This window comes from Xiphias gladius, chromosome 20, assembly GCF_016859285.1.
Source record: "Xiphias gladius isolate SHS-SW01 ecotype Sanya breed wild chromosome 20, ASM1685928v1, whole genome shotgun sequence".
Classification (NCBI taxonomy): domain Eukaryota; kingdom Metazoa; phylum Chordata; class Actinopteri; order Istiophoriformes; family Xiphiidae; genus Xiphias; species Xiphias gladius.
Window position 1 is genome coordinate 16,985,360 of NC_053419.1, and position 18,090 is coordinate 17,003,449.

Consider the following 18,090-nt stretch of genomic DNA (forward strand, 5'->3'; position numbering starts at 1 on the left):
GACTTGGCATGGGAAAATGGGTTAAATCTACAGGGGATGAAGAGAAAAACTCTTTCTTTCAGGCAGTGGAGACTGGGATTTTCCACCCCGTGGGCCAAGAGTGAGCTTCCCTCAGTAAGCGGAGCAAGAACATGATTCGAGGCACATTATGTTCATCGTCAGAGAGCCGTGTCTTAAAACAGAGGACAAGAACACAGACAGCATGAGAGGGAAGAAGCATTGTTCTTCATTTTGGTCTGCTTGACAAAATTGGACTGGAGGAGTCCATTAGGCTTTTGTATGTGACCTTACTTGCTTGTTTGTGTGTAGATGTGTGTGTGAGAGGGTGAAACGGGAGAAATGGACAAATAGGGAGGGAAAGTGAGAGGGATAATGTATGTTTTTGGAGATGCTGCTGCACCAAAAGAAAGATCCAAAAAAAATGTGAGCGCTGCTTTGTTACACTAAACTTAGCACTACTAATATCTGTGGGAGAAAGATAATTCTACATTTTTAAATACCTTAATGTATTAAATGAAGCACAATCCAAAACTCAAATGAATCAAGTCTACAGCTATGGTATCAGATATGACAGTATATTTTTTGAAAAGCACATTGCTTAGACAAAATAAGATGGTTGTCCAGTGTATTAAACATTTATACTGGTGAGTACTACTATGACAGTGTGGAGCCCTCTTAGTTTAACAGGGAGAGGTCCCCGTCCTCACGACATGTCAGATGTGTGACGGGCAGACTGTTGCACATAAAGACGTGACAGAAACTTTAGCCCCCCGCAGGATGCAGTTCCCACACACGACACAACACAGGTGTGCTTCGCCTCCAGCAGCCTGCCCGGTCATACCATGCACTGCTGCAGAACTGGTGGGGTTCGCGGTGGGGCTGTTGTTTTAAGACTCGCTGAACCAAATTCAACCAAGCTTGCACAAACATCACTGTGGAACTTGGATACTGATGAAAAATGCAAGAGTGAAGAGGAGGGAACAGTGAATTCACTGTTCCGTAGCCAAGTGCTTAGTAGCACTGGGCAGCAAATTTGCTTCTGCACATGCTTTAGTGACTAATGCACTCATTTTTACTGATATCAAATTAAGATTTTGTTTCATTTGTTTGTATAATTTCCCTTTTACCGTTCATTTTTGTTACTGTTGAGGGTGTTTAATTCCTCATCTAAGATTCAGAGGCAGGTTTTATATACAGTACATTAAGCAGAGGTCAAATATGCCCTGCACCTTTTATTTAATTAGCATTTAACTTGAATTCAGCAGACTACTTAATTGGCACCTATGACCACATTCTGGTTCCATTGAGGTTACAAGTTGAATCTACTGGTGGAATTTCTCCATCAGAATCAGAAAATAAATAGATAATTTTTAAAGAGGTAATGAGCTCATCTATTTCTCAAAATCATAATACTATTATATTATAAATAGATTTAAAAATGCAATACAATAGGAGTACTTAAACTTTTAATGACATGTATATTTTATAAATAAAAACCATACAATTTACACCAACTGGTGGAAGAGAAGCAACTGCTTGATAGGGGCTGCGTGGAGGATAGATAGTAGGTGGCACTGATATGATTGATGTCTTTCTACACTCGCATATAACCGTATCCAAATGCTATGCTATCAAAATGTCATGGTGTTATCACCGTGGTGCACTGGACATCAAGTGTATTACATCTGCCGCGTTTGCGATTTCTTTTTAAATGAGGAGATATCCAAACCCGAACATTTGGACCTTCATGCAGTTTCCAAAGCTCAGACAACCAGACTTATATCTCTTCCTTTAGTGCACAAAAAGAAAGGTAAACTTCACTAACGACACACAAGCTGCACTTGAGATTACAAACTGCACTTCGATGCGGCTGCCACTGTTTGATAAATGACATTTACATCTCCAGGCACGGAAAAGTCCTCAACATACCTTTAAGTGAAATCAGACCTTTCTGAGCTTTGCAAAACAATGCCCAGTGTCCCAAGTTCTTGCTGAGACAGTAAATAGACACAACCAGCAGTGCATCCCTGGCCACGTGTGCTTCGTGCAGCAGCAATGCAGAATCTGGGCTAACTCACACTTGCTCCAAAGTTCTTTGCAGCCCTACAGGGCCCTCACAGGGACTTTGTCAGTGGGCAGAGTTACTATAGATCTGCTCCAACACATGTGTTGAGTTTCTTTTCAAGCAGCTTTAATTCAGCTGTAATGATCACCTGAATGAGTTGTGTGTTTATGTCTTGCTTCAATGTTTTAGTTTGATTGGCTTCAAACAATCACTTTGTGACATCATTCCTCTTATTTGTCTTTGCTGCAGTGAACCCGTACATAGTATTGGCGGACTGATATTTGCAAAGTATTGGCCTGTGAAAATACAACACATCCTAGGATTGAAAGAGATCGGTTGTCCTACCGTACGCCACGTACAGGGTAAGGAGTATCCAGATGCACACACACAAACCCTTAGATATGGCAGTCTCTCAACAATCCTCAGCCTCACACATCACAGCAAGTTCACATCAAATCACATCCCATGACAGGAAACAGTTGTATACAGTCATCAGCCGAAGGCACTGCTCCAGCACAGCTCTTAACATAGGAGAGTCCTGCAGCCAGTCACATTTATGCTCCTCACTACTGTATATGTGTCCTACAACTAAATGCCATTTGAGGGAACATTGTAATGAGGTCAGGCTCCCTTTTAATTGTCCTCCTATAAATGTCATTTGCTGTTCTGTGTGATAAATGGATTGTATACTTTCTTTATAGATTCAGCTTGTCTTTGTTTAAGGCAGCGCTGCAGTCACTGTGATAAATTGCATGTAGGTGCAGCTTAAAAAGAGGAGAGGTGGATTGTATGTGCTGAAATGACAAAAAAATAAACCAAAAAAAAACCATTACCAGATCACATTTAAAAACCTTTGTCCTTACTTCATTTAGCATCGTTTTACGAGCTGTAATTACAGAGAGAAACGAGGTCAACACAATAGAAAATCAATCAGGGGAACAGAGTACAGGAATCACAGTTGCTGCTGTATGATACACACACGAAGATAAAATGTAACACACACTGCCTTCCTCCCTTTGTTTCTTCCCTTTCTCTTTTTCTATCATTCTTTCTGTCTCTCTTGCTCTATCTCACGCACGATTCAGCACTTCATGATTCAGCACACCTTCTGTGTGTGTGTAGATGTGTGTTTACGTGATTATGCACCTGTGTCCCTGCATGAGACTGGGGCGGTGGCTTCAAGGCACGGAGCGCTTGGCATAGCCTATCCTGACACAGTCCACGGGACTCTATAAACCAAAGCCAGCTAATCTAATTTAGCAGCAAACTATCTGTTGCTGAGGTGGCAAATTACAGCACGCGGGGGCCTCATCGTGATCTCTTTTCAGCTTACAATACCTGTGCCCTGCGTCATTTTCAAGTAATGGTATAACACTTAGCTGTTCAATTGATTGATTGATCGACAGGAAACGAACCATTTATAAAGCAAAAATGGTAAACATGGTTGTTTCCAGTTTGTCAAATGTGATGATTTGCTGTTTTTCCTCTCTCGGTCCTCTCTTTACATCACTGTAAGCTATTAAATTAAGAGTTTTGGAGTCTTTGTTGGACAAACAATCAATTTGGAGACGTCACTTTTTTTTCTACTACTATTTTCTGACATCATTTAAAGAATTGATCTTCTGAATTAATCTTCTGATTAATACCAAAAATAATCCTGAGTTGAGCTCTATTTTCAACCTTCTCTGTCTCATACCTTGACATGAAATTCTTTACAATGAAAGTCAATTTTCATGCATAAGTCTACAGATAGATTTTTTTTTAACAACAATCTATATCAGACACCGCGAAAGAGGTTACAGGCAAACATTCACATGCTGTGTCTAAAGATGGGAGAGTGAAAAAAAAAAAAAAAGGCCTGCTGTCAAGCTGTCACACAATAGTATGGGTTATTTCAGTGGAGACCAAATTTAGCCAGTGTAATGTAGTTAAAGACTCCTCTACTGTTCCCATGCAGTGAACTAGATACCCAGGTCAGTTGGCTCACATTTTCCCCCTTTCAGATCAATTTACCGACTGAGCTGTGAATCAACCGTGCACCTTTGCTCAGGCCGACAGATCCCTACAGACACTCTAAGTAATCAGATCACTTGCATCATGCTCTTCTGTCAGCTGTGGCAGACACTACCTATCTCCTGTGTATATACCCTGCTAAAAAGACAAGATATCTTTCCATAACCTGTATCCTTGGATTTAAAGTGTAACGGGAACAAAAACGGGAAGCTGTTATTAGTAGTGACTTCTAAAAAAAAAAAAAAAAAAAAAAAAATCAGATTTTTGAGAAGTGACTGTCACATTTTGTAGGTGTTCACAGAAAAAAGTTGTACTTTTGCATGACAGCTCAGAGACTCTGATGCTGACGAAGTGGAGTTGCACATAGGGGCTGGCATAGCTGCCACTTCCTATAAGAAGCTGTGTATCACGCACATTCCGTTTATGTTCCGGTAAAATATGAAAATAGTTCTTATCGCATGCCAGAGGTCAAAAAAGAAATCAACTTCGCTGAATAAAGGGAAGGACCCACCCGCCATCAAGAATGTATGTTGTGCCTGTGATTGGCAGAATCCCCTGAAAATTGACACTTCAGGGCATCTTTATGCCACAAACGCAACTCTGGTGATGACATGATGGCGTGAGATGATGACAAAGTTTCATCACCAGGAGCGTCCTCCCAGAAACATAAAGAGGAAATTGGAAAAGTGGGAAGCAAAGAAAGAAGACACCACTTAGGAAATATACTGCATGTTGTATCAATCTAACAATTCAGCAATATTGCCCAGGAATAAGAATAAATGAGAATACAGTAAGGTCGCAGAAATGCAGATGAACTATCAGCGGGTGGAACTGGGAACATTCATGTCCTGCTACTGTAGTGTGTTTTTATATACTGACTGTAGGGGGTGGGGATCATTGCGTAACTCACCAGGTGTGACAGTGTATTACCTCGGTGTTAGAATACGGTTGACTGCAATATGACAACATGTCTCATGATACAGCACAATATCTGTGCAACTAAAGAGGAAACGACGCCTAAATTGGAGGCGAAATGTGTCAGTTTTAACACAAATACATGATGTGCCGAGGACAAATCTCCATCAGTATCATAAGAGAAAGTATCACAATGCCGGAGCTAGTTTATCAATAGAAGTATATAGTAAAATATATATATATATATATATATATATAGATAGATATATAGATAGATATATATAGATAGATAGATATATATATTGCCATATATCAGTTATTTACCTAATCTATAAAAGCTTAGACTAATGTTAGACCTCTAGTTATGCAGTTTGCTAAATTAGCATGTTACAGTAATGTAGTCATTAAAATTTTCAATGCAGCATCACAGAGAGAAACAATAATTAGGTCCCAACAGATGTCTTACGAGGCAATCACTGATGACTTTTCTGCAGAGAACAGACTTTAAAAATACAACAAATGGTTAAGTGGCTAATTAAAACTGATGATTGTATTTTTGTTAACAGTTAATAGCTACCAAAATCATATTGGTCAAATCATATATATCATCATATTTAAACTTAAACAGAATGGTAGCCAATAAGTACCTTATATACACCGTAGAACAGTAATAGAAATAGTGGCAGTTTTCTATGTCCAGATTATTACCACAAACATCTCGAAAGGTTTAGCCTGAAGGTGAGATGTTCCTCTTTTTAGTGTATGCAGGTTTATTGATTTATCTTAATTCTCAATTTTGGTAAAAAATATCTTCCACTGAGCGTGAACACAGTAGTCGATGCTACTGCATTGTATGCCATTATTTACAGTGAGACATAACATAAGTTAAGCAATTCAGTATATCAGTAAACAAAATGAAATGCTACAATGATCATGTTTACTTATTTGTTACGGAAGCGTTTTAACAGACACATTCTGCCCAGGGCTGTAGAAAGGGTAGAGCCACCCCTGGGGGCTGGTATCCTGCCACAAGCTCAACCTGAGCCCTTATGCTTGAGTTGGGATCTGGCGGGAAGCCTGGTGGCTGTGATGAGCCAGATGGGGCACTGGGAGCTGTGGGGATTCTCTACAGTAGTTTAAAAATGTTATCCCCTTAGTCTGCTTTTGCATTTTTTATTAAACACACTGAAGCAGAATGAGCACTGGATGGGGTGTTATTTAAAACTATTCCCGGTAACATAAATCACGAGGACCTCTCCAACATTAGTGTATATCCAAAGGTAACAGCAGAAGTTGGAGTCTGTCGTGAATTTAAGGTCATAGGGATAATTAGCTCTTTATATGAGAGGGAATGAGATAATAAGAGTAACATAAGGGAGGTAGAGTTAGAAATGAATAGGAGCAGGGGGCAAAAATGCCCTTGAAAGATCTAAAAACGCCTGTGAAATTAAAGATGAAAGGGCAAAAAAATGCCCTCAATGACTGTTCTCATTATTTCACTGAATTGTGAAATACTCAGCCATTAAAAATGATTCCCAGGGGGTCACTATTTGTTGGGTGGTGAGAACCTGTGACTAGGGGATTTTTTTTTTTTCCTCTCTGGGTGGGAGATATTGCTCCCTAGAAACTGTTAACATCACATATGCAGTAGTTACTGCAACATCAATGGATTCTCAAATCAAACCAGTATAGCTGTGGCTATGAAAGCAAAACATTGAGCTGAAAGACGCTAAAATACTCTGTAGAGGGGAACTGCAGAGTAGGATGATTATTCTCTCTGTGGGTTTACCATCGCGAGTCACACTCTTCACATTACATTTGACCCATTCTTAATATGAAACTGTTGCTTAGAAAATACTTACCTCACACCGAAACACTATTGTAAAATAGATGTTTTAATTAGTACTTCAGTAAAACTTCTCCTACAAGTGACCAAAAAGCTTAAGATAATACAAAAGAAGCCAAATTACATGCTCTGCAAACATGCATAACCCCAGACAGAAGATACAACTTGTCCTCATTTCTATTTGTCCTCTGGCGCACGTACAAAGTGCCTCAAGCACTTGCTCAGGGCGGTGCAGATTCTACACATCTTTGAAGTAAGCTCCACATACAATTAATATATGTCCATATCACTTAGAATTACTTGAGATATTTAGTTTACGTGTTTACATAGTCTCAAGAACACAGGAATAATCCTAGAGTCTCCTCCAGATGTGTAAAAAAAAAAAAAAAAAAAGTGCACCAGCCTCCATTTCGTTGGTGCTTGTTTAAATTGCGGTGTTTGAGCACACGGCGTATTTACTGCTCTCCATGACCTTCACACCGTGTGCTGCAATTTCCCTAAGCACTGTACTCTGCAGTAATTATGTGTGAGCAAACAGATGAATGAATTATTGAACAAACACATGGAAAATCATGCAAACAGATAGAAATAGTAGCATCTAGCAGCATGAGCACCGAAGGCCGGGGTCAGAGTCTGTGAACCACGTATGTAATGCCCAACGATGAAACCAAAAATCACAATTGCCATTTTACTGGTGATCTTAAAATCTAGAGGAGGTAGTATTAATGCTTACTCAAACATTTTTGCATCAAATAAATATTTTCTTTTTATGTCATCATTATTTTGCTGACTAATTAGCACAGCCATATGGAGACATCTACTGCTCCTTTAGTGAGTGACAATCGCGTGAGTTGCTTAAATAAGATGCATCAGTTCCTTTGTGGATACTAATACTGTAGCCATTCGGCTGTTTTACCTAGACTATAATACCCAGCAGCCACTTCCCCAGCACTACTGCCTGTACAAGGCTCCTCATTCAGCACAAGCACTCGTAAACCCTGGAACCCAGAGTATTTGTCAAGGAAATTGAGACAAACTATCAGGTAATTATCGCAACACACATTAATCTTCTTCTGGCTGCTGCTCATTATGGTCTATGGAAGCCATCTATGAACGTTTGTAACGGAGAACACTGACAAAAAACAATCTGACTTAGCTGAGTTCTGACCGTCCAGCCTGCGCTGATGAAATAACAGACCGCTACTTCACAAATGGAGGGAAGAAATAGTGACAAAGTGAAGAGGGGGGCAGAGAGCACAGGACAGCCGAAGGAATGACGGACACGCAGGCTGGAGGATGACTTATTGTAGAAATTGACTGAATAACTAACTGAGTCCATCCCGAGGCTGATGTAATGATGGTTCACTGCTTGAAACCCATTATGAAGGCAGGAGACTGCATTTTTCCCTCCATTAATGCGCTAATCCTGCATCTTACACCTAACATGTCACGACAGCTTGGAATTTTTCCACTGAGTGCCTTTTCTTTCCTCTCACGTCTCCTGTGGATGTGTCCGATGCGCTGCTCTATTATTCACCGTGTCTGTTTTAATGTGGTTACACTGAAATAATTATATTCAATTTCTATACTACACAATCTGTATTTTTAAGCATACTGAGGGTAGACACAACAAAGTCCGGACACAGAAAGAGTCCTAAAGGAGAATGACATATCGTGAGCGAGAGGGTAAGAAAAATCATGCACGGGGGAGAGGGAGGGGGGGGGCAAAGAGGGAGAAAGAGCCAGAGTTTGATAAGAAGAAAGACGAATAGAGACAGAGAGGAATGACTGAGTGTGAGAGAGACATAGTGAGAGTGCAGGGATGTAAGCTCTGCTGTTGGATCCTAGCATTATGACACATCCTATACACTGCACTGCTTCCCTGCATGCTCACTGCAGATTTTCATTAACCTTGCGGCACCGTCTATTTGTGTTTCTAACCAGGTCCGTACTGCCTCATCCTCCCACTGCATAGAGCAAACTATACAGCAGTATCATATACTGCCTTATCTGAATTTCATAATCAACTTCCCACATAGTGTGCATGCCAGGATAATAACACCAAGCAACTGCAAACCAGACTCTCACTTTCCGAATAGTGTGTGTGTGTGTGTGTGTGTGTGTGTGTGTGTGTGTGTGTGTGTGTGTGTGTGTGTGTGTGTGTGTGTGTGTGTGTGTGTCCTAAATCCAAAACCATATTTGGCAAAGCCCGAGTAATCCTTTTGTTTTTCAAATGCCACTTTATGCAGTAAAGATAATGTAAAACTGTTTTTCCGACTAAACATATACGTAAACACTATTGAAGTCTGATGCCTTATTGGTGCTTGAAAACACAGATGATTGTTTCCTGCTCCGTAAATGTTCACGGATACATAGCATGGCACCTGGGAGTTGACCATGCTGCAGAATGGTACTATTTACACTAAGTTCTTCCTGGATTCTGCTCATAACTCTAAATGTCAGTGTGTTTATAAAAGCATATGTTTACGTGTTCATAACCTTTAGGTTGCCAAATGCATCCTTATACGGTAAATTATCTATCTTTGCACTGCCATTGTTACTGATGTGTCTTTGAACCGTACAGTACGTGCACTAAGGTTGAGCCCCGACAACAACACGATTTGCCGCCACCAGTGCAATAAATAGCATGGATAATAGCAGCAGTACCAACAAGGGAGGGAGATGGACAGGGAGCATTATGGCAAAGACGTTCAGGATGAGGATGAGGCTAGCTCATTAAAAATGGCAGTGTTATGGTCACCCATTTACATTTTAACTAAGCTACACATTTCAGATCAGATGTCATGTCAGTGCTTTGGCCGTGATGTCTAAAATGCATCCATCAGCTGAAACTGTTCAGCTGTGATATGGAGGAGCCCAATCTTTAGATCAGTCAGTGTAATGAAATTGTTACCAGGAGAAGGAGAACACTAGAGCATGGTTAAATAGTCTGAGTCAGGGAGTGCAGTGACTCAAGGGTAATAATGTATCACTCTCGTTTATGTCCAGTGGGGTTTAACCTTGCGGATGTTCACACAAAATCCACCAGAGTCATCTAGAACAACCACACCAGCAAAACATTAAGAATGTAGTTCATTTAGCCTCGAATATACAATACATTCATTTCTTGATAAACAGATATAATACATTATATTATGCCCTGAATCCATATATACCCACTACATAGTTAGAACTAAAGCATTTTTTCTGAAGGCAATTACTTTTGGTTTCTGATTTTGAATTAATTTCACCTATTAATGAGCTAAAACTGACATTACCTCTTGTTATCCACAGATAAGCTTTCTGACCGGTGCTGATTGACAGCACCCGTTAGTATTATACATGCACAATTGTGTGCGTTAACCTTTCAAGGTTGTTACCGTGCTGCTGGGAACAGCCCCCAGCCAGAATAAGAACTGCCATGAAGCACAAAAAACTTTCTGCTTTTATGTCAGTTTCTGTTTTCTTTTTTTTTCTGTTCACTGATGTACAAAGACAAACGTATACACACCTCCTCCCACTGATGTATGTATCTGATGAGTCGGGACAGTCTTAACAGACGCAGAAGACTGAGGATCTTGGTGAACCGGACAATTCGCAGGGCACGGGCCGTTTTATATACCTCTGAGTCAAAGCCTTTCTCCACTATTAAAAAGATATAATCCACTGGAATGGAGGAGAGGAAGTCCACAACAAACCAGCTCTTCAGGTAATTCATTTTGATGACCTTGGGGTCGAGGATTATCTCGGAGCTCTCCTCGTTGACGATCCCCGTCCTGAAGTTCATGACCAGGTCCACCAGGAAGATGGTGTCCGAGGCCACATTGAAGACCAGCCAGGTGGTGGTAGTCTGCTCTGAGAAGAAGGTTATTCCCACAGGAATGATGATTAGATTCCCCATCATCATGATGAGCATTATCAAGTCCCAGTAGAACCTGTGGAGCAACACACATAAATCAGTATGGCAAGTGAGAAAATATGTTGTTGACATTTAATCAGAATCAAAAATAGCCAATAAAAGGGGAAGAATTTGTCAAGACCTATTCGAATTAAGTTCAGACTCTACTACCTTCGCAAAACTGGGTTTAAAAGAAATTATCAAAACAAAATGCAAGCATGGACCTTGCCACATTTCCGGAGAATGTCCTGGGATTATAAATCTGTCCGGTTGTTTCATGATTCGCTCCATGATTTGTGTGAGGCTTTGGTGAGGCTAGAAAGCATAGACGACATTAAAATAATAGCAAATAAAGAATATACAGAGTCCACAGCAGCAGGTATTTGGTCAGAAACCGAGTCAAATTTTGACCTAATGATGGCGCTAGATGAAAATTCGGGGCTCGCCAAAGTTATTACATTCCAGTCGGATGTATCAGTAGGATACATCCTCTGGGGAACACGATTATCTGTACAAAAATTTACAGCGATCCATTCAATATTTTCTGTCATATTTTACTCTCCAGTAAAGTGGTGGACGATCACTCCTGCCACTAACTGTTTCTCCACTAACGCGCCTAAAATATTCACAACAATATTGCGATTGTTAATTAAGTCTGAGTTATTTCCTGCTATGGCAGTAGTCTATGTGCATATACCCATACTGTATATTATATTACATATTGCCGAAACAAACAACAATAATCAGTAGAAGATTCTTCAAGACTGTGGTCTGTTGATGTACAGAGGGTCTTAGGTCCTGACAAGCTATCCCACTCCAGCGGGACTAACATCAGGTGTAGCTATGCTTGTGCTGTTACCAGAACTCTTCTTTGTCTTTTGATAGCCAGGGTCCAAAGTTAACTATGATTCAAGGACACCAAGCACTTACTGTATATATGCAGGGCGCTGTTAGAATGAGACCCTCTTATCCCTACTGGCTGCGTTAATGTCCCTACCCTCTGTTTTATGATGAACAGAGCCAGAAGTGATTCATCAGCGCCCTGCTCTTTTCACAAAGTGTCCTGGGCCCCCATAAAGGCGGAGCAACCATGAGTGAAAATAGATGCTTTCAGGAATCCTATCTCATGCTAAAAACTCTCCACTGACGCCATCCCAGAGCAGAGGCAGGCCTGACTGCCTGCCTCTGCTCTGCCTTGCTGCCCGTCCATTGCCGTTGTTGAAGATGGGAATGGACTGGCTGACTTGTTGGCAGGCTGCCTGGCTGGCTGGCTGGCTGGCAGGCAAACTGGCCACCCAGTAATGGATCTGTTTGAATAAATTAAGCAGGAGCCTTGGCTATATAAATATCCACAGATCATGTGTCCGATAATTGTCTTCACTTCAAGTAAACAGCGGTCTTCTAGGTGGTTCATAATATCCACCATAGGTATTTTTACACCGGCAGGCATTGAACTGGGGCCTGTGGAGTGGACTCCTCATGTGAAGAGCCTTGACTTAACACCTTGAGTTGGGCATCAAAGCAGAGAACATGATGCACTTTGGGTTTTTTGATACTCTCGAGTCTGCATGATAGCAACATACATATGCCACGATGACAATGAGCATGAGGACCAAAACTGCAGGATTTCAGTTCACCTTAGCCAATAATACACACACCCTAAAACATACCATTTTGAATATACAGGCACTATTGTCAACCTTTCAGTCTATTAATGCCCCTTCAGCCGACATAGCAGGATAATGTGCATACAGTACGTGTGCGTGGCATGAGTTTTCTTTTTTTTTAAATGTATATCTAAATGTTTAATAAGAGGCTGCAGTACAGACAAGTGAGGAATTAAAAGTAAAAATCAGAAATGTCCTTATACCACTCAAGAATTCCATTTATCAGTATTTGTTATACAGCTATGTTTCAAGTAATAGAAATGGTGGACGTTTTCCACTCATATCAATATAATCAAAAGCCTTGTGTTGAAAAAGAGAGTTCCCACATCTCTTAAGATATTTCTGTTTCACTCTTGACTTAGGTAGGTGGTATTTATACTGTACATGACCTCTAAGACACCCACTTATCTAATGAATAAAACATAATGTTTCTCTTCTTGAGTTAGAAATCACAAAGCAGCGGACCTCAAAATATACTGCATTAGGAAGACATTGTTTACAGACTGAAGTTGAGATGTTTGAATACCAAGTGACATTCCTCATTATAAGGCAAATCTAAGGCAATTGCCAGCCAAAAAAGCGCAACTGCAATCAGCTCCAACAACAGTTCTAACACTGCATCCACCTCTTGCTACATCATTGTATTAGGCTCTTGCCCCACTGCTCCAATTCTCAGAATGCACGCAGCCCCAGTTAAACCAGTAAGCGAGCGCAGTGCAGCAGGGCATCCAGTCCCCAGTTTGACTCCTGCCTCAGGTATGCAAGCTCCAGCAGTGCACATACGGTACTCTACTACAACATTCACCTCGTGTTCTAGCAGCACACTCACCTCCGCTTGCAGCCCATTTGTTTGCCCAGGTCCTGTCCCTGTGTGCATTCACATCAAGACGAGCGCTGCCCTCTGCTAGTCATTTTTTATCCTGAGTCTAGCTTCAATTTGTACTAAATCCACTCTGAAACACAAGCTGTTGTTTTGACTGATTAAAGTGGGAGATGCGATCACCATCTCTAGGCGCTGCAGTAACACTGCAGAGACAGCACTGGTTACTCTGCCTGATATCTACACCCTGTATGAACTGAGACAAAAATGAGCATATGTTACCCCAATATATCACAGGGAAAAAAAATACAACAAAACTTTCAGACAACAAAACCAACCAAAAAACCATACAACTCAGTTCTTTACTTTTTTACTACTTGAACCTACCTAGTGAAGGAGCCGGTCTTTCACTAGAGCCCATAAACGAAAAACCATGAGGCACTGATCATCTATACTGATATCTACACGGTAGATCCCACGCCTGTGGGGGATTAGGGGAACCAGCTCCGGTTGAGGCAAAGGAATCACTATCAGTACACTCCTGCTCCAAATCAAGCCAGCTCATTTTCTTCTTGTAGGCTTCCTCCCTACAACAAGTGCTCCATCATAATCAATGCCAGACCACTTTTGCCATGCAACAGAGGGAACCCCACATGATCTAACTCAGCACAGCCCGACCCTATCCAGTCTGCAATGTAATGGGTATATTGTGCTACAAGAGGTCATGCGTTGTATGGATGTGTGCAGTGACGGAAAAAAATGGACTTCAGTTAAGGTCAAATTTATCTATGGCTGATGAAGTTAATAACACACAGCATATGGGTACAAATAGTTGACCAAACATGGCAGTATCCCCAATCATTCCCTATAGATTTTGAGGGCATTTGTTTGCAGTGACTAAAATGTTCTAATCTAGCTGTACTCCATCCTTGAATCTTTCAGTAAGTTCTTACAGGGACAGTAAAGTAGCTTTACTAAATATGGACCTCTAAACAGACAGTCATTGAAGAAACTATGTTTTATAATATAGATATGTTTGGATTATTATGTTATTTTAATATCTTTAGTATATTTATAGTAAGACTGAAAACGTAATTGTCAGTGACCTGGAGAGATTGCCAGAAAATAAATTGCACCTGGTTTTTTGCACAACAGATTCTAGTCACCAATGACAAATTGAAATGTCAAGAAACATTATGGTGTGCAAGAACAGCACTTTACCTATGATCAGATGTGTCTTTTTAATGGCTAAAACGAGCCCAGGTGTCTTGTCTTTACAGACGCCCTCCTTAAAACGGACTCTGAAAGAAAACATCACTGAGAGTCTTTTAGACTACGACAAAGGCCTCTCCTTAGCATAACCAGAGGTGTATGAGGCCGTGCATGAGGCCTCTCTAAAAATCCATGAATAATGAATATTACTAACCTGCCATCAATCTTTAAGCAGGTACTGTGTACAAAGAATATGTTGTATATTGAGTTTCAAACACTCCCACAAAGCAATATAAAGCCAGTGTGAATAGTGGTGTCATTCATGGACTGTACTTATGTAAGACTTTTCAGTAAAAGACCATATATATTACATTTTTTTCTGTTTGTTTTCAAACGGTGGTCTGCTACAGTATACAAATGAATAAGGGCCAGTACATGTCTAGTATAATTGTGTAACAATGACAGATTGCGAGCAATCCAAACTGCTGCAAAAAAAAAAAAAACTGAACAAACAAAAATAATTGCAATGTTAAGTTAAGCCCCACAGTAGAGAAACAGATGAGCTTTTAAGCTACAGGACAAGGAGACCTGCCAAACAAAGTGTACCCTTGCACCTCCATCATTTATGCACCAACATGATAGGTAGCTTGAAGCACTGGGACGTAACCTCACAGTAACCTACCTACTTTCAAGTCAAAAGGCAATCTCACTGGCATGGAGAGTTGTCTCTTTACTCTGTCCCTGTCCTACGCTGGAGGACGGGGACCTCCTCAGAAAAACCACCCTTTGGAAAAGGTCATTAGAAGGGAACCTCGGGGGGTCTTTACCTACCTGAGTGAGTTATTTTCTAATACAGCAGAAATAAAAGAGTCGGGATCCTTGAGCAGAGTTTAAAATGACATAATCCCAATTGATGGCCCAATTCGTCTCTTGTTTTATACTCTCAGCATATGCTCTAAGACATAATGTACCGTACACATGTGTACCACCGTGACGGGAGCCATCACTTCCCATTGAGGAGCCTTTTCCAGCACTTTCCCCCCTAAGTTTTAATCCTCTCACAAAAAAAAAAGCGTACAGTAGATTGCAAATGCAGCCCATTACACAAGACAACTAATTAATTAGCACAATAATTAAAAACTGTGAGAGATGCAAGAATATCACTGAATTGTTCAGGTCCTACCCTTTAGCCATCTTTTAGAGGGGGTCAATCTCCTTACGTAATTGTTTTCCGAGACTGCTAAGCTCATTGACTGTTGTGTTGTGCTACTAATCCTTGCCCACCATCATTGTACATCTGTGTGTGTGCACATGGGTATGTGCATATGCCTGTGTCTTTGTGTGGGCGAGTTCAGGATATCCTAGTTAGCTTTATTCTTACGTGCTATTATATGGAAAGTGCAGGGGCGAAACAAAACAAACAAAAACAAAAACGAGATGCCTCGTTGACATTCACGCAGTTTAGAGCTATTCTGCACATTGTGTGGCATCTCGTCGTTATGCTAAAAATCTATCAGCACAAGCAAGGCGCGGCCACGCAGCCATAAAGCCTAGTGAAAGCGTAATTGCAACTTTTAGTGCGCCAATTCTTTGGGCTGGAATTCCGTTTGCAGGCTTCAGCAGCTCTGAACCAGCAGCAGCAGCATCTTACGAGCTGGGAGAAACGGAGTGCTGCTGCCTACACAGGCCTGCCCTGGGTTCAGGACCATGGACAGCTCCCTGTTAGGGGCAGACGTTGCCCTGGCACGTTACGCGCTGCAACGGAAAGCGGGGATGATTGTCAGCATCAAGCTGTGCCAGGGGGACACCGGTGCGGCGACTGGGCCAGATGAGATGCTTAATTGTTTTAAGTGGCGAAGTGTAAACAGGCAGCTTGTGGGGAGCCGGTCCTGCCTGAACCTGAGCTCATTTGTTTTCCGGTTGAGCGCCGTGCGTTGGAAAGTGCTCGCAAATTAGAGGCAGTTTTGCACCAACTCAAACTGACAGGGCTCATTTGTTACTCTACTTCTCGCAAATGTGTGATAATGTGGGGAGTCGCTGCGTCGTTTATCGGGCAGTTTGACCATGTAGTGCTCACTTCACAGCCTTCCTCTCAATAGGACGATGCACCGCGCGGGCTTGTTCGGCGAAGAGAAGGACAAGCCAAAGGGGAAACACTGAATACCAATAATCATGTCACCGTGGCATTTAGGGGGTTTGGCCAGGCAGGGGAGCCCGATCCTGATCCTGCGGCTCCTTGGGAACAAACACATTCCATCACATTGCCCCAGCAGGGCAGCTGCAAGAACACATCGACCACACACCAGTGAGTGCTGTCAAATGTTTGCAACTCCGGGGTCGGATTCGCGGATCGGCTTTAACTACTGAATCAAAACACGGCCATTTTCCCCCCTTGATCGTTTCCCTTGCGCGATCTTTACCGCATTCTGTGTATTTTTACTTCGCACACAGGCCCGTCGTCTCACCGCCGCCCGCGAATGATGAATGTTTACAACCGTGATGGCGCAACGGCGCTGTCACGTTGTGCCCAGGTACCGTCGCTCCTGCACGAGCGGAATATGTCGCAATGAGGACCTGACGCTGTGTTGTTGGTGTGGAGCGATCAGACAGGCCGCGTGCGCGTGCGCGTGTGTGCGTGTGTCTGTCTGTGTGTGTGTGTGTGTGTGTGTGTGTGTGTGTTTTCAAATCATGACATTCACCATCCTTTCTCCAAGGACATTTCACTGATACACCTTTGTAGCCTTAATGCGCCCTCCTCTATTTTAATAAAAATGCCGCAATGAAACACACACACACACACACACACACACACACACACACACACACACACACAGTCACTGAGCCCATTTGGACAGCGAAGCCCTCGGCCAGCGGAAGCCCGATTGACTAGATGCAGAGGTAGATCAGCGTATGCGCTTCGGGGCAGGCTGTGCGTGTGCCGATGACGGAGCGTTATGTGTGAGAGTGTATAGCTTGCAGACCCTCGGGGGACGGGAGGGGTGGATATAAAGGTGTGTGTGTGTGCGAGGAGGAGGGGGGGGGGGGGTGAGCAGGTGTCTTTTCCAGCCCTTACCTAAAATCGCTATATGGATGAATGATCCAGTATCCGGCCGTTTGAACCCTCTCTTGCTCTTTCTCCACGGCTTTCTGACTGCCGAACATACGCAAGGAGAACTTATTGACTCCGGGCTGCATCATGGCCCCAAATTGCCTCTGCATAAAACCGTATTGCCTGGACGCCCCCTCTAGATCGTCAAAGCCGACCATGGCCTCTTCCCGCTCCCCCTTGAAGCCCACTGAGTTGCCGTGGTCCTTCATATTCTGGCTCCCCGTGTTGTTTTTCTGTATCGAGTCTTGCCTCTGAAAAACATTATTCCCATCCGCCTTCTCCTCCTTGTTGCTCGAGAACGAATTCGATTTGTCTTCCATGGTGCCTCGAGTTTGCCCGTTCTTCTTTGCGACCAAAGCGTTCCGTCTCCTGCTCGGGAGGGCTGCGCGCAAGACTCGGGAGGACCCGCCGTGAGCTCTCCTGTTTCTTTTGATGCCCTTCAAACTGTTCGGCTCCTCTGCCTCCTCAACGCGAGTGCTGCAAACTGAGACAGGGTGCCCGCGGACCCGCTGGATCAGGTTTCTTGGGTTACCGCCATCTACCGA

The 18,090-nt window shown here is 42.3% G+C and overlaps 1 protein-coding gene across 1 annotated transcript in view; it reads right to left on the reverse strand.

Moving 5' to 3' along the window:
* LOC120806111 (potassium/sodium hyperpolarization-activated cyclic nucleotide-gated channel 1) overlaps nucleotides 1–17,865 on the reverse strand; it is a 66,430-nt gene extending 48,565 nt beyond the window's left edge. Inside the window, exons 1-2 of the mRNA XM_040156858.1 lie at nucleotides 17,510–17,865; nucleotides 10,351–10,774 (exon numbers count right to left, since the gene is read on the reverse strand). Coding sequence (XP_040012792.1) covers nucleotides 10,351–10,774; nucleotides 17,510–17,865 — 780 coding nt within the window. The remainder of the gene's footprint in view (nucleotides 1–10,350; nucleotides 10,775–17,509) is intronic.
* Between the last annotated feature and the right edge of the window lie 225 nt (nucleotides 17,866–18,090).